Here is a 24642-nt window from a genome sequence, read left to right as displayed (position 1 = left end):
TTATTAAACGTGAGCTTGTCCACATTGGCTGTGATAACTGAAAGTTAGTAGACACCTCAAAAAGCAAGAAAGGTCTCTGGCTCCTCCTGCTTCCTCTTCTGCTGCAGTCTCTGCCTCTTCATCCCCCTCTGGACTGACAGTGCCACCTGCCAATAATTACCGAAATCCACTCAGCAATAGCTGAGTGATACAGCCCCTCTAGTAAAGCAAAGCGACATAAAGCATAAGAATAGGGAGGGAGGGCGGGGCGACGATCCGGTCTTGATAAAACTGGCCTAGAAGCGCCTCCGAAACCCTCTTTTTAAAGGACCATACTCGCTGGCATCCACACCAATCAGTTGTCCGGAAATCTCCCTTAGCAACCAGCTGCACAATCAGAAGATCCTTGCTTGTCATCCAAAGGCTCAGGTGAGACCAGCTAAAACCAGCTGATTCTGACAGAACTTAACCATTTCATGAAAACCTGAAATAAAAGAGCGGGAAAGCAAGAAAAGGGGCGGGGGGGGAGAGAAAAAAGAGCAAAACCATACCAAAATACACAAATTAATGGTGTCATTGCCCCCATGTTTTCCCCAAGCGAAACGCTCTGGGGGGCCTGAACATTTTGTTTGGAAAAGTCCCAATGATTCCAATCTTTCCCCTAGATACAGCTTTAATATAGTGCTGCTAGGCTGTAGGGGTGTTTTGAGTGCCAGTTCCATTTTGTCCTTTAAACTCATTACATCATATGTTGCACCTGAATCCAGCTGGCAAGGTTGGATTATATTATTTAAATTGAGGTTTACAAACCATTTCTTGCCTTTTGTGTTTAGAGCACCAATGCATTCTGAGGAGTAAAGAATATCGGTGCTAATCAGTTGTGCATTCTCAGAATGGGGCTCTTGCTGAATTGTGTGTAGCTTCCTTACTTTCATGTCATGGGAGAGACACAGCCATGCAAAGTGATTTGGCTTACAGCATGCAGTACAGAATGTCCCCTTTTCTTTCACACGTGAATGCAGACTGCCACAATACTAGCATGATGCAGGCTTCTTCTCAGGTGAGTTGTGTGAGTGACTCTTGTGTTGAAACTTGTGCTGCTGTGAAGAGGCTATATTGATATTGATATTGTCAGTAGAGTTAACGCCATAGCATATAGCGAGGGCGTTTTTGACTGCGGATACTGTGGGCAGCTCACGGGTTAAATCCCTCATGTCTTCTGCTGGCATTTTGGTTTCTCCTGAAGGAGGGAGGGGGTCTTTATTCCTTTAGCAATGTGTATGCCTGTATGAGTATTCAGTTTTCTCCCTTATTCCGCCCCCCCTTCCCTTGGTTCAGATTTATGGTTTCTCCTGTCCCTCCCCCTAGAGTTAATAAATAGGAGGGCTTATCACAGCTCGGTCTCTTTTCACCGGCACCTTCAACAGGAGTTTTCCCACCCTCCCACCCTTTGATTGTTTTTCTCTATGATGTTTTGTCTTACATATCTTTCTGTTACAGTTGCCATGGTTTAAGTTATAGCTGAAATAAATTACTAAGAACGGAGGAGAAGGCGGACTTGCCCACTGTGGTTTCCATGGGGCATATCGCTTCTCATACTCCTAGAAGTGGTTTCTCGTGATAAGAGTTTGGTGGTTTTGGTGAAAAAAGAGATTTAAAAGATAAATAAAGCTGTGACCGATCCTCACTTCACAAAACATGTTCCTCTGTTGTTATTTGGTTTAGGCGGGGAAGACATGCGTTAAGCGGTTGGGTTTTTTGTCATCTGCATCTGCCGTCTTTTTATCCTGCTCCATATGCTTGTCAGTAAGTTCTGCGGTGTGAAATATCTCAAGCGCTGTTTGCAAATCTAAATCCTGTTTCCTCAACTAGTGGCAGCGTGTGTTTTCATTGATGATACCCAGAACCAGTTTATCACGAATAAGTTCATCTCTCAAAGAGCCATAACCAAAGCTTGCAGATTTTTCTCTAAGCCGTGTGACAAACTTGTTTATCGATTCACCGTCTTCTTGCTTGCAGCAACCAAATATATATATTTCCTATATGAAATTTTTAGAAGCCCTGAAGAAAGTTTCTAATGCACCCAGGATGGCTTTGGTGTCATTCTTTTGCTCCTCTGTAAGGTTCAGATTATGCTTGTAAACATGGAGACATTCAATGCCCATCACCCTCCTCAGCGTGGCCGCCTTTAACCCTGTGGCGAGGCAGTAGTCAAACTCAGTTTTGAAGGTGTCCCAGGTGTTGCCGCTTACCCTCATCCGGTCAGGCAGCGGAATGCTGTTAGCTGCCATGATGCTGATATTGCTAGTGTCAAATGCTCAAATCCACGGACAGGAGACAGGAGACATGATCATGGAGCAAGGCTGTCAGGCTCTCAGCGGCAAATGTGCAGAAGTAGCGCAGATCCAGATACTTCTGACACCATATTTCATGTGATGTAAATGAACACAGCACGTGGGATTACTGCACAGGAGCCATATTGGTAACATAACATAAAGACAGGAGCAACTGCCACAAACGGAAAAAAACAGGAAACAGGAAGTGGTGCACCAACATAACATCCATAACAGATGTGAGACCGTGTGTGAACAGGGCTCTGTACAGCCAGGCGACTGAGACACTGGGCTGGGAAAGCAACTTGTAATTACCGTGTGCAAACGGTGCTTTAAGTAAGATAGGAAGATACGTTGTTAAGTTAGAGCTCCACCGGGCAGATGTTTATTTTGTATGATTTATGTTTGTTTTGCTGAGGTGCCAAATAAAAGCGAACAGCTTGCCCCTAATAGAACAGTACTATCCTTGTCCGTAACAATAATAGGACAGGTTCTATTTTTTGGGTGGAATGGAAATACGGACATAAGTAAATGGAATGCACAAGGAGTAACTTGGTATTTTTTGCGGACCCATTGAAATAAATGGTTTTGTGTATAAAATACGTTCGTGTGCATGAGGCCTAACTGATGGAGATAACTAGTGTTGATCGAGCACCATAGTGCTCGGGGGCTCGGGCCGAACGCATCGGGATGCTCAGGGGCTCTACTGAGCACCAGAGTATAATGGAAGTCAAAGGGAGAACCCGAGAATTGAACCAGGCACCCCCTGCTCTGAAGAGGGGAGGGTGCCTGGTTCATAAGAAAAAAGTCAGAAAAGGATGGAAACACCACCTAAATGGTTCGGGAACAGCATGGGGAGGATGTCTGGATGCATCTTGGACTCCCAGGTCGCTGCTGGGAACGATGTTGTCCGAGTAGTACACCACTTTTACAGACTGACAATAATACTGACTTCGTACGCACAAATACGAAGATAAAATCGATTTTAGAGGAAAAAGTATTAGGAAACATTCTTTCCTGTATATTTACTTGTATATAAAGTGCAAGTGCTGCCAAAAATTACAAGGAAGAGGCACTCCGATACAACCTGTATATCACATAAAGGAGGGCCTCATTCACATTGTGGTACAATTGTTCAGGTAGTGGGACTCCTACACTCATAAAGCCTATGCACTAAGTGAAAGGGCTGCCAAAAATTGCAAGGAACCGGCAGTACATTACACCCTTTGCTACACATAAAGGAGGGCATCATACACAGCCTTGAAAAATTATAATTGATGGCCTGCTGGTGACCCTTAAAAAACATTTGGAGCAAGCGCCTGCTGATCTGATCTAAAACATTATGAGCGAGGGCCTGCTGCCGTTTTGGTGACTCTAGATAAGCTTAGGCCGATCGCACATTCCCGTGAAGGCAATGTATTCGGATCTCTGCTCTATCAACTTTCAATGTTATTTTCAGCGCCAACTACGATGACTACGGGTAAGGGGGAATCAGTGTTCGATTCTGGAGAGGAAGCCTGAGAAACGGCTACCACATCCAAGCAAGGCAGCATGCGTACATATTACCTATTAGGTATAATTAGGTAAGGGCCTGCAGGTGAGCTGACCCTCTAATAAATTATATGCGAGGGCCTACTGCTGAGCTGACCCTCTAAAACATTATTGTTGAGGGCCTGCTGCTGAGCTGACCATTTAAAAAAATTATGGGAGAGTGCCTGCTGCTTAGCTGACCATTGAAAAAATTTACGGTGTTCAAAGCAGGCCGGGTTGCCTGAATGCTTTAGCTAGAAATAATGGAATAGGACTTCGGTTCTATTTTGTTGGTTTTCGGAACTGGGGCCATGATTAAGAGGGACAGCTGGGGGCATCCATATTGCACCGTTAAAGATGAAATTCTTGGACCGACGCAAGACGAACCAAAGTGAAAGCATTTGCCAAGAATTTTTTAATTAATCAAAAATGAAAGTCAGAGGTTCGAAAACGATCTGATACTGTCGTAGTTCCGACCATAAAAGATGACGACCAGCGATCCGGCTGCGTTAATCCAATGACCCACCAAGCTGCTTCCCGGGTGGAGTATGGTTTGAAAGCTGACAAAGTACACTGTATGTCACCGATACATTTTTTAAGCGCACACGTTACACTGCAGATGTGGCCCTGGTAAGGTGTAAAGGGGGAATATTAATCATTCGATAATTAATATTCATAAATAGGAGGAGCCGTCTATTGATGACTTTGCCTATTTATACCTTTATATAACACTTACACAATATTTTCACTATACTTTGCCTTACACTAATCACTAAGCTAACTGCATTCGCCTTACTAAACTAACTATCGCTAATAACCACACATTACACAGATAGTTATATATAAAACATAATATTTATTAATACCAACAATACACTACGCACGCAATGCACTAACAATACGGTACTATAAATACAGCACTAAACTACACTACACGGTTCCCAAATTCCACCCACAAACAAACTATACAATACACACACACACATATTAGCAGCCCTGTTTGGGGGCACATATTTTCCACAGGGGCCACAATGAGTCCCTGTGTACCACTAGGGGCAGATGTGCGCAGATGCTGGGCACATCTGCACACATCATCCTATAATGAGGCTATTTAAGTATGCATATCTATTATACATGCATGCACGTGTTTGCATGTATATATATATATATATGCACACGTCTCAACCCTTCCTCAACAATCCCCCTGTTGTCGGAATTACGACAATATCTTGGCGGAAAAGGGTTGAGATATATTTTCCCCCCCTCAACCCCATCCTTGGTGGAAGTTCAGGAAGAACTGTAGTGCACACTGGTCTTTAGGTACCTAGACATCCCTCAACCAGCTTCCTCTGACCTGCCCTTCACAGTAACCTACTCCTCTTTCCGCAGGGTACACCGTCTTCTTCTCGCGGGAACTTTCTTAACATCTTTTGAATAGTCTTCCAGTGTCGGCCACTCCGCATTGGAGTGACCACACCCCCACAGTCTCTCGGTAGTTGCCGATCTTCAGGTGTCCCCCCCCCCCCCAATCTGGAGCGGGTTCACCCTCGCAGTCTTTAACTAGCCTTTCTTTCAAGTAAAAGTCTTCCGGTGTTGCCCACCCCCAATTGGAGTCACCACACCCCCACAGTCTCTCGGTAGTTGCCGATCTTCAGGTGTGTCCCCCCCCCCCCCCCCCCCAAATCTGGAGCGGGTTCACCCTCGCAGTCTTTAACTAGACTTTCTTTCAAGTAAAAGTCTTCCGGTGTTGGCCACCCCCAATTGGAGTCACCACACCCCCACAGTCTCTCTGTGTCATTGCCGATCTTCAAGTATGGCCCGCCTCCAAGAATCTGGAGCGGGTTCACCCTCACAACCTCCGTCTCCAACTTTCTACAAGAACGACTTTCGTCCAACGTCTCTTTGTTCCATCTCGATGGGTGCGGTTCTCCCATGGACAGATTAATAGGTCTTTACACGGTAGGTCAGAGCAAGGTGGTGTCATGGTACCTAAATTCTACTGCGGAGAACACCTCCGCCACACTACACATCCAGCCTTTCCCTTAAGAACGTCACAGTTCCAGGGTTTAAGGTGGCAAATGGCAAACAAAGGATGCCTGTCCCTATCGTGTCCTAATCTTATCCCCATTCACACAAAATCAGGTCACATCCCCCCCAACCTCACCAAATTCCATTATATGTGTGTGTACCCATAGAGACTCATGCAACCTGGCATATCTCTACACCTCCAAAGACACAGGTAGGTCGCAGACCCCTGTGTTAATGGGAAACGACTATAGGATGCAAATGTGTACAGCCAAATAATAACTCACCGCAGTGTGTTGGGCGAGTTTCCCTGGGTGTAGGCTGTCACACACTTGTACCTAGATTGTCTATGGGTACACCATCGACCAACAAACATAATCAATATACACTCACCTAAAGAATTATTAGGAACACCTGTTCTATTTCTCATTAATGCGATTATCTAGTCAACCAATCACATGGCAGTTGCTTCAATGCATGTAGGGTTGTGGTCCTGGTCAAGACAATCTCCTGAACTCCAAACTGAATGTCAGAATGGGAAAGAAAGGTGGGCTACAACAGCAGAAGACCCCACTGGGTACTACTCATCTCCACTACAAATTGGAAAAAAAGGGTACAATTTGCACAAGCTCACCAAAATTGGACTGTTGAAGACTGGAAAAATGTTGCCTGGTCTGATGAGTCTCGTTTTCTGTTTAGACATTCAAATGGTAGAGTCCGAATTTGGCGTAAACAGAATGAGAACATGTATCCATCATGCCTTGTTACCACTGTGCAGGCTGGTGGTGGTGGTGTAATGGTGTGTGGGATGTTTTCTGGCCACACTTTAGGCCCCTTAGTGCCAATTGGCCATCGTTTAAATGCCACGGATTACCTGAGCATTGTTTCTGACCATGTCCATCCCTTCATGACCACCATGTACCCATCCTCTGATGGCTACTTCCAGCAGGATAATGCACCATGTCACAAAACTCGAATCATTTCAAATTGGTTTCTTGAACATGACAATGAGTTCACTGTACTAAAATGGCCCCCACAGTCACCAGATCTCAACCCAATAGAGCATCTTTGGGATGTGGCGGAACGGGAGCTTCGTGCCCTGGATGTGCATCCCTCAAATCTCCATCAACTGCAAGATGCTATCCTATCAATATGGGCAAACATTTCTAAAGAATGCTATCAGCACCTTGTTGAATCAATGCCACATAGAATTAAGGCAGTTCTGAAGGCAAAACGGGGTCCAGCACTGTATTAGTATGGTGTTTCTAATAATTCTTTAGGTGAGTGTAATGTACAATGTGCTATGGGGTATCAGGGTAGTACAAGTTATACGTCCTGAACCCTCATAGGAAACAAGGTGTGTCCATTAAATATTTGGCTACAGGACAATGTTTGGATTATGTTCTGAGCCTCCTCCTCTGGTAAGTTCTGTAAAGTTCTGTCTGGTTCTGGTGTATTTGGTCAATAAGTCCCTTGACCCTCCAGTATGACGATGACCAGACCCAGAAGAAGTTTCACTGAGTGAAACAAGCGATAATAAGCTCTTCCACCCGAAAGTCTCCAAGTCTTTCTCCAGAGCCTGAGATAATGCTCCCGCTGGATTGTGGCACAGTCCTCCATCTCTAGAACACCTCTGAACAAAGGTTGCTTGGTTGCCAAAATCCAGTGGGATCCTCTGGAGCCTCACAAGAGTGTCAGGGGGGATAGCTGGTCTCTTCTGTGGCGTCATCTGGGTTTTTCCTCTGCTCCATATAAATACACCTATGGCAGAAGAAAATACCAGGCGCTCCTGGGGGATTTCTCCCCTCACGGTGCAATTAAATGTAAAAAATCCCAGCACCAATACCTTTGACCCATGAGTAGAGAAAGGTATTGGGCTGCCCTTTATCTCACAGGACCCCTTGTTATCCTAACACTGGTGTCTGAACACCCTACCTTCAGAGGATCACGTCCTCTGCTGCACATCCCTCTGCACCAACAGATAAGGATGGCCACCCTACTAGGTTAGGATAACTGAAGTGCTGTGGACAAAGCACCATCTTGTTATTGATGGCACCGTATCCCCGTTCACTCATGTGTACCCAGGCTGATTTCCCCCTGTGATCCTGCCTCGTGGAGGCCCGCAGAACCAATGGCATAGTCATGCCCTGGCTCTCCAGAACCCACAACGCAAGAACACGGTCCACACTCTGTTGCCAAACATTCCTGTGCCCAATCCCTATGAGAACTGTGTTACCTGTTCGGACTAGAATTAAGTGCGCAGCACAACATTACACCAATGTTGTCTGTCCGCCCCAGTCCGCAGTGTAACACAGCCCTACCGAAAACCTTGAGCAAAACAGTGCTACCTGTATCGATCTGAGACCCTGGTTGCCCAGAATAATATCACACCATCCTTTGTGTGCTGCATGGAGAAGGTCCTTTAATCCGGAACGCCTTCTCCCGACCAGCAGGAATTCCCATGTGAAATTATCTGCTCGCGAACCTATACGTTCCCGATCCACAGTATAACAAAGTTCTACCCAAAGGGGACACAAGAAATACCCGCAGCAAGAAATGTAAACTACAAAAATCAGCATGGTGGAACACATTCGTAGACAAGGACTACCACCATCAACATCAAGAAAACTTACAAACAGATAACAAAAACACAAAACATGGACATGCACAGGTAGCAAACGGTGTAACAAACAGTACAGGGGTGTCAAATGTTAGCTAGCCTAGCTTGGCCACTCTGACCCCTCAGCAGCTGGTGATGCTGCCGAGAGGTAACCCCTTTATGGCCAAGCTGACTAGCCCCACTGCACAATTTGTTACCTGGCTAATTCTACTGTTGGACACATTGCAATTGCTTGCACAAGGGCAATTCCTTGCAATGTGTCCTTTGTTCCCACACCTGAAACACGTGACTTGGTTCCTGTCTTGTGTGTTATGTTCTCACTTGTTTTGCAGTCCTTTGCTATATGACCCAAGCCACCACACGCAAAACATTTGATGTTTGCACGGCATGGCTTAGGTCAGTCCACACTGCAACCGCGCTCCCTGAATTGTTCCATCCTCAGGGAGGCACTTTTCGCAATCTTTCTTTTCCCCAAAGTCAGGGAAAAACCTCTGTTAGTCTGGACAGGCTTGGTCTGGTGATTTGGGAGATTCCGACCCTGACTTTACGGGAAAAGAAAGGGCCGGCACCAACTTGGTGATGACCTGTTGCATGCCAGTCATTATCTGGGAGCTTACAGCAACCTGAGCCTTCAATTTGGCTACCGTCACATTAGTAGAGGCAGTCTGCTCCTTGATGGCCTTGACCTCAGTATAAGACTGAGTCAACTTAGCCTCAATTTCCTCCTTCTGCCTCTGCAGTTCTACTAACTGTGACTCTAACCTAGCCACCTGCGCATCTCGGTCAACAATAGACTGCACATTCTCCGCCAGCTGTGTCCGTAATGCCGAAACCTGGTCCGAATTACTGGAATTGTCTCCGTTGACTGAGACACCAGCACCACTTCCTTTGGCTTACAGATGCTAGCATCAAACGTATGGACTAGTTTGGCTAGCATCCGAAGCTGTTTGGTGGCCTTGTTCAACATCGTCCGATTGTTAACACAAAGCTTGTCATAACTACAAGCCTGTGCTAACAAATCGGACCACAGCATTTCTGCTGACTTGTATGTGGTGGGGAGGATGGGGTTAAATGTGCTGTGTCTGCTCAAGTGTTGCAGTGTGGGTAAGTCCATACTCACTGTTTGATGAGCGTCCATCTTCTCATTGGGGTTGTACCTCTTCGTCCTACGTAGCTGCTTGGAAGAAGTCCTTTTTCTCCTGGATCGCTTCTTCCCGACCAGCCGGACTTGTACGCCGCTCCAACGAAGATGGATCTCCTTCAGTGACGTGTCCGATTCTCCCTCGCAATCACTTGAGCGATGCAGTGACCATGTAAAGCAAATAGAAAAATATTACTCACAGATAGATTATAGATTCTCTGCTAAAGATTTTGATCTGCGTTTGGTGCTGTAAGAAAGAGTCGTGTTACCTGTCCGAATTATCAGATACTAGACAGTCAGACCGCTGACCGCGTCTCTCTTGCCTGGCAATTCACAGTATAACCGACCTCTAGCCTCAAACACCATAAGGAAGAGTCGCGTTACCTGTCCGAATTATCAGGTCCTAGACGCTCAGACCGCTGACTGCGTCTCTCTTGACTGATAATTCACAGTATAACCGACCTCTAGCTTCAAAACCAATCAAAATCTAAGCAGTGGGCCTGGCTCGCCAATATAAAGGGGGAATATTAATCACCAATATTTATGCAAATATCGATAATTAATATTTATAAATAGGAGGAGCCGTCTATTGATGACCCCGCCTATTTATACCTTTATATAACAATAACACAATATTTTCACTATACTTTGCCTTACACTAATCACTAAGCTAACTGCATGCGCCTTACTAAACTAACTACCGCCAATAACCACACATTACACAGATAGTTATATATAAAACATAATATTTAATAATACCAACAATACACTACGCACGCAATACACTAACAGTACAGTACTATAAATACAGCACTAAACTACACTACACGGTTCCCAAATTCCACCCACAAACTAACTATACAATACACACACACGTATTAGCAGCCCACCCCACCTGTCTAATTAAATCCCTAAGAGTACGACGAAGGGTTAATGGTGGCACTGCAGGGGTGAATGCAGGCCACAGACGTTGGGTAGGGGTCCAGCAGTGCAAGGGTTAATACCTTGCAAGTGTCTCTAGTAGGATTAGGGTAAGGGGAACTAAAGGGTAGGGATCCAGCAATGACTACAGCAATGCAAGGGTTAATACCCTGCAAGTGTTAAGGGTACAGAGAAGGGCCGAGTATGGGCAGGTTGTGGGTAGGTAGTGGGTAGGGGTGAATAGTAGGGGTGATCGTTGGAGGGAATCAGGGGAGTTGGGGATTGGAATCAGGGGAGTAGGGGTTTATTGTTGGTGGGATAGCGGTAGGGGTTAATCGATACTCAGCGTTCTTGCTCGTTCGTCTAGGGTTACTAGGCCATCTCCAGGAGCATGTGGCCTCTCTTCCTTCAGGGAGCTGTTCCCATGTGAGTCTGGTTCCAACAGGCCGCACCTTTGTCCTGCTTGGGCTATTATAGCCCAAAAGCACCCCCCCTCCTCCTTCCTCAGGTATGTGACATCATAGTGTGCCTTCCTCAAATCCCAAGAGTCCTCCCCCCTAGTCCCAAAGTGCTGGGAGTAGGGGCATGGAGTTTAGCCATGGGGCAGAGGTGTGGAAAACAGGTTTATGATGTCTTTGGTTAGAAAGCCCCCTGACAAACGGTGCCAGAGAGTCTGATAGTTTGGGGCCTGAACAAAAGAGGACTAGATACTAATCAGCTGTTATCCTACAGGCTATCAGCACAAGTTTTTCTCTAAACATGGGGGATGAACTGTTGATAAGAGTTGGGAATTGAATCTAGAGAATATTTATTACACTTCCCTCTACATACATATATATATATATACATATATATATATATATATATATATATATACATATATACCTGTTTGGGGGCACATATTTTCCACAGGGGCCACAATGAGTCCCTGTGTACCACTAGGGGCAGATGTGCGCAGATGCTGGGCACATCTGCACACATCATCCTATAATGAGGCTATTTAAGTATGCATGTTTGCATGTATATATAGAGTACAGACCAAAAGTTTGGACACACCTTCTCATTCAAAGAGTTTTCTTTATTTTCATGACTATGAATATTGTAGATTCACACTGAAGGCATCAAAACTATGAATTAACACATGTGGAATTATATACTTATCAAAAAAGTATGAAACAACTGAAAATATGTCATATTCTAGGTGCTTCAAAGTAGCCACCTTTTGCTTTGATAACTGCTTTGCACACTCTTGGCATTCTCTTGATGAGCTTCAAGAGGTAGTCACCTGAAATCGTCTTCCAACAGTCTTGAAGGAGTTCCCAGAGATGCTTAGCACTTGTTGGCCCTTTTGCCTTCACTCTGCGGTCCAGCTCACCCCAAACCATCTCGATTGGGTTCAGGTCCGGTGACTGTGGAGGCCAGGTCATCTGGCGTAGCACCCCGTCACTCTCCTTCATGGTCAAATAGCCCTTACACAGCCTGGAGGTGTGTTTGGGGTCATGGTCCTGTTGAAAAATAAATGATGGTCCAACTAAACGCAAACTGACTGACCTTAATTTCTTAAAGTAATGATGGCCACTCGTTTTTCTTTACTTAGCTGCTTTTTTCTTGCCATAATATAAATTCGAACAGTCTATTCAGTAGGACTATCAGCTGTGTATCCACCTGACTTCTCTACAACGCAACTGATGGTCCCAACCCTATTTATAAACCAAGAAATCCCACTTATTAAACCTAAAAGGGCACACCTGTGAAGTGAAAACCATTTCAGATGACTACCTCTTGAAGCTCATCAAGAGAATGCCAAGAGTGTGCAAAGCAGTAATCAAAGCAAAAGGTGGCTACTTTGAAGAACCTAGAATATGACATATTTTCAGTTGTTTCATACTTCCACATGTGTTAATTCATAGTTTTGATGCCTTCAGTGTGAATCTACAATTTTCATAGTCATGAAAATAAAGAAAACTCTTTGAATGAGAAAGTGTGTCCAAACTTTTGGTCTGTACTGTATATATATATATATATGCACACGTCTCAACTCTTACTCAACATAAGGTCACTGTCAGAAGCGGACAACATCTATAGAAAAAGTACACTGGATGTCACTGATATTTTAGGGATGCACACACTTTACACAGGAGATGTGGCGCAGCTAATCTCACTGTCCGCAGCGGACACCGTTTATTGAAAAAGTACACTGGATGTCACAGATATTTTGTGAGATGCGCGCACTTTACACAGGAGATGTGGCACGGATAATTTAACTGTACACGGCGGACACCGTGTACGGAAAAAGTACTCTGGATGTCACTGATATATTAGGGATGCGCACACTTTACACAGGAGATGTGCCACGGATAATTTAACTGTACGCAGCGGACACCGTCTACGGAAAAAGTACTCTGGATGTCACTGATATTTTAGGGATGTGCACACTTTACACAGGAGATGTGGTGCAAATAATTTAACTGTCCGCAGTGGCCTATTAAACAGTATTTCGCTCAGGATACACTAAAAATATATATTGGTGCTGTCACACACAATAGTCCTTAAAAGGACTTTTGGGTCTCTGAAAAGTTTATTTTGTATAAAAATCTTCCTATTAATTCCATATTCAATTACACTCCCTGCACTCTCTGTCCCTTCCTATGCTCAGCTCTCCCTGACTACGAATGAACCGGACATGCGTCATCGGGTGCTATATAGCACCTGATGACTCGTTCCGACCAGCCAATTACAGTAATGCCAGTAGACAACATGGCTACTGGCATTACAGTGAGGGCAGTACTAACCTGCACGCTTATTGGCTGTGTAGCAGACAAGAAACCTGCAGGGAGGAGACTCGAGTATGGCGTTGAGCATGCTCGATCAGCACTAGAAATAACTGATCAAATAACTGAAGTGTAAACTCAGCCTTAGGGTACTTTCACACTTGCGGCAGAACGGATCCAACAGGCTGTTCACCCTGTCGGATCCGTCCCTCCGCTATTTCACTGTGCCGCTGGACCGCCGCTCCGTCTGCATTGACAATAATGGGGAAGGGGGCGGAGCCTGTCGGATCCGTCCTGCTGTAAGTGTGAAAGTAGCCTAAGGTCGTTGTGTGGCCGTTCAATGCATTGGCCGGGACGGATCGAGACCCATGTAACTTGAAAGGGTCTGTGATCAGTCCGCACCGTAAAAAAAATAGAACGTTCTATTTTTTTGCGGTGCAGAGGCACGGACAGTAACACTCCGTAGTGCTTCTGTGGGGTTCCGTGCCTCTGTTCTGCACCGCAGCTCCGGATTGCGGATCCATTCAAGTAAATGGGTCCGCATCCGTGATGCGGGTAACACAAGCCGGTGCCTGCATATTGCGGACCCGCTGTCTGCGGGCCGCAATACAGCCGCGGCCGGGCAACAGCCGTGTGCATGCGGCCTTAGACCTAAATTTACATGCACATATGTTCAAAAAATGTTGCAACCTCTTAAATACAGGGATTATAGTCTTTGAAAAGTTAGTGCACCACCCAAATACAGTGGTGGCCAAAGGTTTTGAGAATTACATAAATATTGGAAATTTGAAAAGTTGCTGCTTAAGTTTTTATAATAGCAATGTGCATATACTCCAGAATGTTATGAAGAGTGATCAGATGAATTGCATAGTCCTTCTTTGCCATGAAAATTAACTTAAGCCCCAAAAAATTGCATTTCCGAGCTGTCATTAAAGGACCTGCTGAGATCATTTCAGTAATCGTCTTGTTAACTCAGGTGAAAATGTTGACAAGCACAAGCCTGGAGATCATTATGTCAGGCTGATTGGGTTAAATTGATAGACTTGACCTGTTAAAATGCTTGAAATCATTGTTCTTCCATTGTTAACCATGGTGACCTGCAAAGAAACGCGTGCAGCCATCATTGCGATGCATAAAAATTGCTTCACAGGCAAGGATATTGTGGCTACTAAGATTGAACCTCAATCAACAATTTTATAACAAGACACGGAGGCTCCTATTGCTTTAACCTTTCTTTACTTCTACCATAGCAGCAAAGAGAGAAAATGGTATACAAAAAAGAAACCATGGTAACAGACTCCTCCCCCTTATCCCAGTATATCCTTCCTTGTCTGTCTGAGCTCTTCCTCTTTCTTTGCTGCTACCAGGCAGATAAGTACTCTCCAGCTCTGTGGCATTGCTCAGGGTCTGATATATTTGTATTTTTATGTGCTTGGATTATCGGTTCGTTCGGTTTCTTTATTAGATTCTGATTAGACTCTTATCGTAGATACATATTTCTCTCCTGTATATATATATATTTATTTATCTAGGGTACGTATATATATGTATATGTTTTTTCGTTCAGGTACTTCTGTGGCCGTTCTGCCTAGGTGTTTGTCCTTATAACAGTTTTTGCGGCTTCCCCGCTTTTCCCCCCGTGTGATCCGTTTCTCTGCCCTGTCATCCTTGTCCCTCGTTACCTCAGACTGCGCCGCCATGGCGCGCGCTTTCTGCTTCTTCTTCCTCTCCTTCCCGCCCGAAGTCTCGCGAGTTCGAGATTTCGCGCGCGTTTTTTCGCATTTTCGCATTTTTTCGCATTTTTTTCGCATTTTTTCGCATTCGGCTGCTACTGACGGCGAGATCTCGCGAGATTTCGCCGTCTCTGTGCGTTTTCCCCGCTCTGCACACACCGGACATCCCGCTCTGCACAGCGCATCTCCTGGCGGTCTTTTCCACTGCTCTTGAGCCTTGTAAGTTCTGTTTTATTCCATTTCGTCTACCCACTAGCTGGCTATGATTCCTGGCTTCATTATCCCCTTTTCTCTTTTTCTCCTCTAGTGCTATTTTTGCTGCTCCGGTCGGGGTGACTAACCCCTGCCTTTTGCTACTTCACCATGTCTGTCAGAAAGAATTCCGTTGCCTCTGTGGCCCCTAGTGAAGCCCCCCAAGTAGATCAGGGTTCCCCTGCGCAGGATAGGAGGTCCGAGGTGATCCACCCGGACGACCATGAGGTGGCACTGCAAAGATCCATATCTAATGCCATTATAACCGCCATGGGTTCGATGTCATCTGCATTGACCCAGTCTATATCTCAGGCCCTTATGGCGCGCCCTGCTACTACTACCCAGGTTTTGGTCCCACCTCCAGGACCACCTCCTATTGTCTCCAGAACACCTCAGATTGATGGGCCATCCCCATCCCAAGACAACGCGCTTCAGTCGCGTAAACGAGCTTGTACCCGCCAGGCAGAAAAAACGCGGGCATGGAAGACTGCCAGGTCTCTACCTGAGCCTAGGTCAGACTCTGATAGGGAGTCAGAGGAGGAGACTCATGACAACGTCTATGAATTGACGGATGAGGTGGAGGACGATTTGGCGGATATTGCTGTGGATCCGGTTCGTAATCTAGACCCGGAAGCCCCGTTACTACAACAGGGATCAGCAGAGGATCTCTTATTGGATCCGTCTGGGGAACCGCTGTTTAACCCCGAGGAGCTGCATCATCCCCGCTCCGCGGAATGGATGCCCGCCACACATGTGGCGCAGTATATGGAGGCTCGCATACGCAATCCGCTTAGTAAGGAATCGCGTAATAAGTTGCGGGCGGAGTGCCCTCGTCCTTTAATACCACACAAAGTGTGCGAGACGCCATCAGTGGATCCAAAGATGGTCCAGTTTCTGGCGAAGACGGGGTTTAACCCCCGTAAAGGGCTAGACGCGGCCTTGAAGGCTGTCCAAGACAAGCTACTGGACATTACAGGTCCTTTAGCAAAGATTTTCGATTTGGCTGAGTCCGCTATCGCGGCAGGTAGCCAGGTAGACCCTATAGAATTGAGAGGTTGGGCCCAGCGAGCCATATGCGTAGCGGGTAATACCAATACCTCGCTCGCCATTGAAAGGCGGAAGGCAATACTAATTAAGATCGAGCCAAAGCTCTCGAACTTGGCATTGACTGAAGCGGGCAAGGACGCCCAGGGGTTGCTCTTTGGCGACTCTTTTATTAAAGAGCTAGGGAAATATGTAGGAGCTTTTACGGCTCTTGATAAAGCCCAGACTTCGATGCGTCGAGTCTTTCAAGGGCGTTTTTCCAACAGGGCCGGCAGTGCTAGGGGCCGACTGTCCGGCCGTTCCAACTTTCATGCCAGAGGTTCCGGCAGAGGCTCCTTTAATTATAGAGCATCCCTCCAGGATCAGAGACATCAGCCATCCTTTTTTCCCTCACGAGGCGCTCCCTTCAGGTCACAAGGTTTCCGAGGGAATCCAGGCTCCCGTCGACCATTCGGTAAGTTATGTTCTTCGTCCCCCTCCTTTTTTAGACCATTTAGTCGGGGGCAGACTCCGATTCTTTTCTCATGTGTGGTCAGGCATAACCTCAGACCAATGGGTCCTTTCTACTGTGCAGGGGTTCACAATAGATCTGATTGCCGATCCGAGCTCCATCCCAGCCCCCCCTACGGTACCACTGTCCTATGCGGCACAGTCCCAATTTCAGAGGGAATTGTCGGATCTTCTGCAGAAAGGCGCGATCGAACGCGCACCGGAGAATCGTGGGGGTGTCATCAGCAGTATTTTCCTGGTGCAAAAGAAAGGGGGCCAGATGCGCCCGGTGATCAATTTGAAAGCCCTGAACAATTTTGTACAATACCGACATTTCAAGATGGAGGGCATCCATCTTTTGAGGGATCTGCTCCTTCCAGGCGATTGGTTGGCCAAGATAGATCTCCAAGACGCCTATCTCACGGTCCCAGTGTCCCCCTCTTCAAGAGACCTGCTGCGGTTCCTGTGGAACGGTCAGGCCTGGCGCTTCACCTGCCTTCCGTTCGGCCTGTCCTCCGCCCCCTGGTGCTTTACCAAGATCATGCGCCCAGTGGTGGCTTGGCTTCGCAGCAGAGGTGTTCGTCTGATCGTCTACCTGGACGATATCTTGATCATGGCCCAATCACGGGCTCTCTTGTTGAGACACCTCCACTTGACGGTGACGCTCGTTTCCGACTTGGGGTTCATTGTCAACCAGGAGAAATCCTGTTTGACCCCCTCCAGATCCATAGAGTTCTTGGGTTTCCAGGTGAACTCGGAAGAATTATCCCTCAGTCTTCCACTCTCGAAAGTCAAGGCTATCCGCAAGGAGTTGAAGCATGCTCTACGCCTACCTCAGATGTCGTTGCGGCATTTGGCAAGGATAATCGGACTTCTGGCCTCCTCAATACAGGCCATTTTCCCAGCCCCCCTCCATTATCGTGCGTTGCAGCGCCTCAAAATTGCTCACCTTCGGTCGGGGGCCTCTTACGCAGATTTGGTCTCATTAGATGCAGAGACGACGGACGAGATGAGATGGTGGATCCACAACCTGTCAGTGTGGAATGGCAGAGCGATCGTGGGTCCCCAACCGGATCTGATCATAGAATCCGATGCGAGCCTGCACGGATGGGGAGCACATTGCAGTGGTGTGTCCACGGGCGGTCCATGGTCTCCAGAAGAATCCCATCTTCACATCAACGCCCTGGAACTCCTAGCAGGGTCGTTTGCCATTCGCAGTTTTGCCAATGGTGTGGTCAGCTCAGCCATCAGGCTCCGCATGGACAATATATCTGCGGTCAGGTACGTCAATTGTATGGGTGGCACACGGTCGGTGGTTCTGACCCATTTGGCGAAGGATTTTTGGGAATTCTGTCTCGACAGGAACATCTCTGTGGTGGCCGAGTACCTTCCAGGCCTTCACAACACTCTGGCGGACTGGAGTTCTCGCTACATATCGGACTCCAGCGTCTGGAAGTTAGACGAGACGGTTTTTTCTGCTATTTCTTCTCTGTGGGGTCCCTTTGCAGTCGACCTATTCGCTTCCCGTTTGAATACCCAACTGCCCAGGTTTTTCAGCTGGAGGCCGGATCCCTTGGCGGAGGCAGTGGACGCTCTGCTTCAACATTGGGGAGGAGCGTTGATGTACGCATTCCCTCCCTTCGCGCTCATCCCACGAGTGCTCCTTCAGGTTCGTCAGCAGTTGGCGAACCTGGTTCTGATTGTTCCGTTTTGGAGAACCCAGTCCTGGTTCCCTCAAATCCTGGAACTTCTAGTGGACTTTCCGTTTCTCCTTCCCACTCAGGTGTCACTACTCCAAGGGCCTGCAGGAGAAGTTCACCCACTCCTGCAGAACGGGTCGCTACGCCTCCTAGCTTGCAAGATATCGGGAGTCCAGGAGGAGGCGCTGGACTTTCAGGAACAGCTAGGTTCTTATTGGACTGCGCTTGGGCGCCCGGGACGAGACGGGCTTATCGAGCCGCCTGGGGTTCTTGGTCTCGCTGGTGCGTCGACCGGACTCTGGATCCCGTTGCGGCCCCTGTCAATTCCATCTTAGCCTTTTTATCCTCACTTTTTGAGGCAGGGAAGGCTTACCGCACCATCAATGTCTTTAGGTCAGCAATTTCCTCCAGACACAACGGTTTCGACGGCCGTCCAGCGGGTCAACACCCCCTGGTCTGTCGTTTACTCAAGGGTTCACGTTTGGCCCGACCACCTCGGCCACGGTTTTCGTCTACCTGGGATGTGTCGGATGTCTTGCAATTTCTAGTCAGTTGGCCCTCAAATGAGCTGTTGTCGTTACGTCAGTTATCGGCCAAATTGGTCACTTTATTCTGTTTAATCTCCTGTAAGAGAGTTTCGGATGTGCGTGCTTTGGATTGGGACGCCAGATCCTTCACCCCGGAGGGGGTCCACTTTAACATTTCCCGTCGCACGAAAACCAGTATCCGGTCGGTCTCTTACCCCCGTTTTCCGACTTCTCCACAGCTATGTCCTGTAGCGTGCTTACGCGAGTATGAGGACAGAACCCGTCCACTGCGGTCTCTTGCTCTCCCTCACTTATTCATTTCGTTTTGCAGCCCGTTTGCTCCGGTTACCAGTGTTACGTTATCTCGCTGGGTCAAGTGGATTCTATCCCTTTCCGGGATTGATACGTCTATCTTCACGGCACATTCGGTCCGCAGTGCGACAGCTACGTCCATGACGTTATCTGGGGCTCGTTTGGAGGATGTTATGAGATTGGCGGATTGGTCCAGATCTTCCACTTTCCGGGAGTTTTATTTCCGACCGGCTTCGCATGCTTTTGATTCTATAGTGGCTCAGCTTTAAACAAGCAATAGGAGCCTCCGTGTCTTGTTATAAAATTATGGGATTTTACTAAAGTATGACGTAAAGTCATGATTTTATTAAAGACACGGAGGCGAGTATTGCCCTCCCTGGACCCACCCCTTGGGGTTTTTGACGTAAGTATGTTTTGTTGATTTACCGTATGGTCAGAATTTTAAAGTTGTTACTGTGTTTCCAACTAGTGGATCCTATGTTTCTAATGCACTGGATTATGCTCTTAGAAGGTTTTTCTCTTATTTCCTTTTTTCCTAGGTTGAGAGGCTTACGGCTTCATGTTTTAGAGTTACACAGTTCCGGTCGGAGGTCCAGTTGTGGCGGTCCAAGCCGACGAGTTCAAGGGGTTTTTTCGTTACCCGGTGGTTTCGGCGTCTGTTGTTCCGGTTGACCAGCGCTGTTTGAGACACAAAGAAAGAGGAAGAGCTCAGACAGACAAGGAAGGATATACTGGGATAAGGGGGAGGAGTCTGTTACCATGGTTTCTTTTTTGTATACCATTTTCTCTCTTTGCTGCTATGGTAGAAGTAAAGAAAGGTTAAAGCAATACTCGCCTCCGTGTCTTTAATAAAATCATGACTTTACGTCATACTTTAGTAAAATCCCATAATTTATAGGATCATCAAGAACTTCAAGGAAAGAGGTTCAATTCTTGTTAAGAAGGCTTCAGGGCGTCCAAGAAAGTCCAACAAGCGCCAGGATCGTCTCCTAAAGAGGATTCAGCTGCGGGATCGGAGTGCCACCAGTGCAGAGCTTGCTCAGGAATGGCAGCAGGCAGGTGTGAGCGCATCTGCACGCAAAGTGAGGCGAAGACTTTTGGAAGATGGCCTGGTGTGAAGAAGAGCAGCAAAGAAGCCACTTCTCTCCAAAAAAACATCAGGGACAGATTGATCTTCTGCAGAAAATATGGTGAATGGACTGCTGAGGACTGGGGCAAAGTCATATTCTTCGATGAAGCCTCTTTCCGATTGTTTGGGGCATCAGGAAAAAGGCTTGTCCGGAGAAGAAAAGGTGAGCGCTACCATCAGTCCTGTGTCATGCCAACAGTAAAGCATCCTGAGACCTTTAATGTGTGGGGTTGCTACTCGTCCAAGGGAGTGGGCTCACTCACAATTTTGCCCCAAAACACAGCCATGAATAAAGAATGGTACCAAAACACCCTCCAACAGCATCTTCTTCCAACAACAGTTTGGTGAAGAACAATGCATTTTTCAGCACGATGGAGCACCGTGCCATAAGGCAAAAGTGATAACTAAGTGGCTCGGGGACCAAAACATTGACATTTTGGGTCCATGGCCTGGAAACTCCCCAGATCTTAATCCTATTAAGAACTTGTGGTCAATCCTCAAGAGGCGGGTGGACAAACAAAAACCCACTAATTCTGACAAACTCCAAGAAGTGATTATGAAAGAATGGGTTGCTATCAGTCAGGAATTGGCACAGAAGTGGATTGAGAGCATGCCCAGTTGAATTGCAGAGGTCCTGAAAAAGAAGGGCCAACACTGCAAATACTGACTCTTTGCATAAATGTCATGTAATTGTCGATAAAAGCCTTTGAAACCTATGAAGTGCGTGTGATTATATTTCACTACATCACAGAAACAACTGAAACAAAGCTCTAAAAGCAGTTTAGCAGCAAACTTTGTGAAAACTAATATTTGTGTCATTCTCAAGACTTTTGGCCACGACTGTACATACGTGGTATCATTGTAATCATACTGAGAATGGATGTAACAGGTCATTTTACTGCATAGAAAACATTGAAAAAACAAAAGACATAAAACTGTGGCAGAATGGTTTGTTAATTTATAATTCCACCCAATTTGGGATTTGTTTCCTGCTTCCCACTACACTGTATGCAACCATGAATGGTGCCATTAGAAAGTACAACTTGTCCTGCAAAAAAAGGCCTCATACAGCTATGTGAACAAAGAAATAACAATCATGGCTTTGGGAAGGCTTGGAGGCTAGGCTAGGCACATGACATAGTTTCAGTCCATAATCAATCTGCATTTTTTTGCAGATCGGATGCGGACCCATTCATTTCACCATGTGCTCTCCGCATCCATATGTCCATTCCACTGTCCCAACAGAAAAGAGGGACAGCCATTGGGAATCCATGATCACAGCAATGCTGTTACAGTGGAGGCCAGTGGCCTCTGCTGTTCTGGTCCCTGGAGGAGCAGACCTGCTTCCCTTCTTCCTGGCTGATCAGGCTGCTGGGGGACCTCTTTGATTCCCCACAGGCTACGGCCTGCTGGCTAGGCCTCCCTCTCTCTGCCCATAGGGGTCACGCTCCCTCCAGCTCATAAATGTTCAGTGTGCAGACACCTAAATCTTACCCAGCCTATAACTGGTCACCCAGTGGTACTTAAGGCACTTTCCCATGTGGGAGGATTCCTAAGCAATACATTCTAGTCCCCTAATGTTCTGCAAAAGTATGCTGGTCTAAATTTTTCTGCCCCTGTACCAACTTCTGCCTGTTTTCCGGATTGGACTTTTTCTGCCTGACCTCTTTCTGATCTCTGCTCTGACCCTGAGTTGCCTCCCCTGACCTCAGATTGTTTAGCCAATCGCACAATTGGCCCTGACATTGGCCTGTTCCCTGATTGCAGTTTTGCCTGATTCCTCTGTTCTCTGCATCAGTGTCCCTCTGTGCATCAGCTATACCTATGAGTAGCCCAAGCCACATCTGTTCAAGTAGCCCACTGAATCCACATCCACTTCATACCAACCGTTATAAGATCTGACATTGACATCCTGTTGGTCTCTAGACAGTAGACAGGGGATCTGATGATCTGACAACTGTGTAGGCATTCAAGAGATGTGCCTGACACAACAGCCTCAGGTGAGTAGAATACCTACTACTATTCTGTAGTTTTATTGCTCCCTCCTGTGTTTTTTTTCCCCAATTATACATGCATGCATTCCTCTATGCTCACCTCAAAAGCCAACTTTAAATGGTGCACCTAAATTAAGGTTATACATAACTGTGAACAAAAAGGGTTGTTTTGGTAATCAGTCTACTTAACTTAAAAAAAAAAAAAATGAAACATTCATGCATAGTAAAAATTTCAGAAATTACTCTGACAGACATTTGCATTTAGATTAATGTTAATTTTAATTAATACTATTTAATGTTTATTGAAAATAAAGGAAAAATGTTTTTTTTTAAATTCATTTGATAGATTTTTACATTAAAACTGCAACAGCGAAAGCACACATCATCATGTCAGTCCAACTGTTCAAGAAGATGGCATTTTCTTCAGTATATCAAAAATATATGATTCCTGTCTCCAATGAAGTCATTAATCTTATTTTTTCCTATGTAAAAGCAAAAGTAAGTAGACATGTTATTGAGTGACTGTTCCAATACTATTCATATGTACAGTAGACCTGTCATCGTTAGGCACCTCTGTTAAAAGGGGCACATCTACTTCTTTGACAAAGGAATTCATCATCAAAAGCAATTCTTTAAAAAATGTTGGCAGCACTGTGCCATTGAAAATTAAATACAAAATACTGTAGCAGTAATCTGAGAGAGATAAAACTCCTGAATAGGAGAGCAGAGTAATCTCAGTTTACAATGTTACTGAATAGGGAAGGGTTATGGGCAAGGTAATCCTTGCACACATCTCCCACATTTGGATTATTAATTTGTCACTGTACATATACCAAAATAAAAATCACATAGAAGGTAAAAAAAAAATCCTGCACAATGTAATAAATGAATATGCGGATATACATGGCAACATAAAAAAAAAATCACTGAAAATAATGCACTAACACAAAAGATCCAAACATTATATATGGACTGAGCCCTCACTCTGATATAATACAATCTGAGACTCTAAGCCAATATATATTTATCAATACATATCTGTGCCCGCCTACCAGCGCAAAGGTGGTCTCAGCCAGGCAGGACCTACTCTCAAACTATCTATGACGTTGGGCATGTACCCACCAGCACTTTTAAATGTTAGCTAAGGAGAGAAATATGTCCACATGGGACATCATTATATCTGTAAATAAAAATAATTCTAATTATTGACTCACAAACTTCCGCTTCATTTGGATGCCAAATTGTTGGGAAAGTCTAGGGGCTCATGCACACGACCGTTGGTGTCCCGTGCCCGGTCCGCAATGCACAGGCACCTTCCATGAGACAGGCGCTTGGGGATCGCAGACCCATTCACTTGAATGGGTCTGCGATCCCTCCTTTCCGGAAAAAGATAGAGCATGTTCTATCTTTCTGCGGTGCGGAGGCACGGGACGGGACCCCAGAAAGCACTCCGTAGTGCTTCTGTAGTGTTCCATTCCGTGCTTCCGTTCCGCACCATTCCACATCTCCGGATTTGCGGACCCATTGAAATTAATGGGTCCGCATCCATGATGTGGAATGACAACGGAACGGTGCCCGTGTATTGCGGATCCGCAATACGGGAACGGGACACCAACAGTCGTGTGCATGAGCCCTAAATATATTTTGCTATAATTAATTTGCTCATCTCTAATAACCCATCAGCATCATGCAGTCATGTCACAGAGGGCAGATTGGTTGACAAAGGTAGCTCCTTTCTCTGTAACCACTTAGATGCTGCCTTTGCTATTGACTAATGCTTTAAAGGGAATACACTTTGAGATCAGATTTGCCTTAATTTCAACCGTTGCAGCAGTAGTCTGACTATAGAACCTATACATTACATGTGTCCCAAATAGTGGGAATGACTTCCTAACAGAAGTACAATATACTGCATATGGCAGAGGTCGATAAAGGGTTATTAAACTTATTTTCTATTTTTTGTTTTTGTTAATGTTTTGCAAAAATGTATTTTGTCTATAATATTTTACAATTCCTGGGTATGCATATAATAATTTATTTTAACATGCCTTGATTCCAGAATTCTGGCTTCAAAAAGTCACAAAATAGGGCTTTTGCAACCTTTTGCAATTGCTTGCATTCTTACACCCCTAATTCTTACAC

The 24642-nt window shown here is 45.9% G+C and overlaps 1 protein-coding gene across 1 annotated transcript; it reads left to right on the top strand.

Annotated features, from left to right (window-relative positions):
• The first annotated feature begins 15256 nt into the window (after positions 1 to 15256).
• LOC122945376 lies at positions 15257 to 19646 on the top strand. The gene is made up of 2 exons (XM_044304449.1): positions 15257 to 17105; positions 17148 to 19646. The coding sequence occupies exons 1-2, from the start codon at positions 15417 to 15419 to the stop codon at positions 19644 to 19646; spliced, it is 4188 nt and encodes a 1395-aa protein (XP_044160384.1). The 5' UTR covers positions 15257 to 15416.
• The last annotated feature ends 4996 nt before the right edge of the window (positions 19647 to 24642 follow it).

Source organism: Bufo gargarizans, chromosome 8 (genome assembly GCF_014858855.1).
Source record: "Bufo gargarizans isolate SCDJY-AF-19 chromosome 8, ASM1485885v1, whole genome shotgun sequence".
Lineage (NCBI taxonomy): Eukaryota > Metazoa > Chordata > Amphibia > Anura > Bufonidae > Bufo > Bufo gargarizans.
Note: the sequence above shows the minus strand (reverse complement) of the source record. Positions and strands in the feature narration are given on the sequence as shown.

Coding starts and splice junctions, on each gene's coding strand:
- LOC122945376 (XM_044304449.1), top strand. CDS start 15,417: ATGTCTGTCAGAAAGAATTCCGTTGCCTCTGTGGCCCCTAGTGAAGCC. Junction 17,106..17,147: donor AGTATTTTCCTGGTGCAAAA/GAAAGGGGGCCA, acceptor TTTGAAAGCCCT/GAACAATTTTGTACAATACC.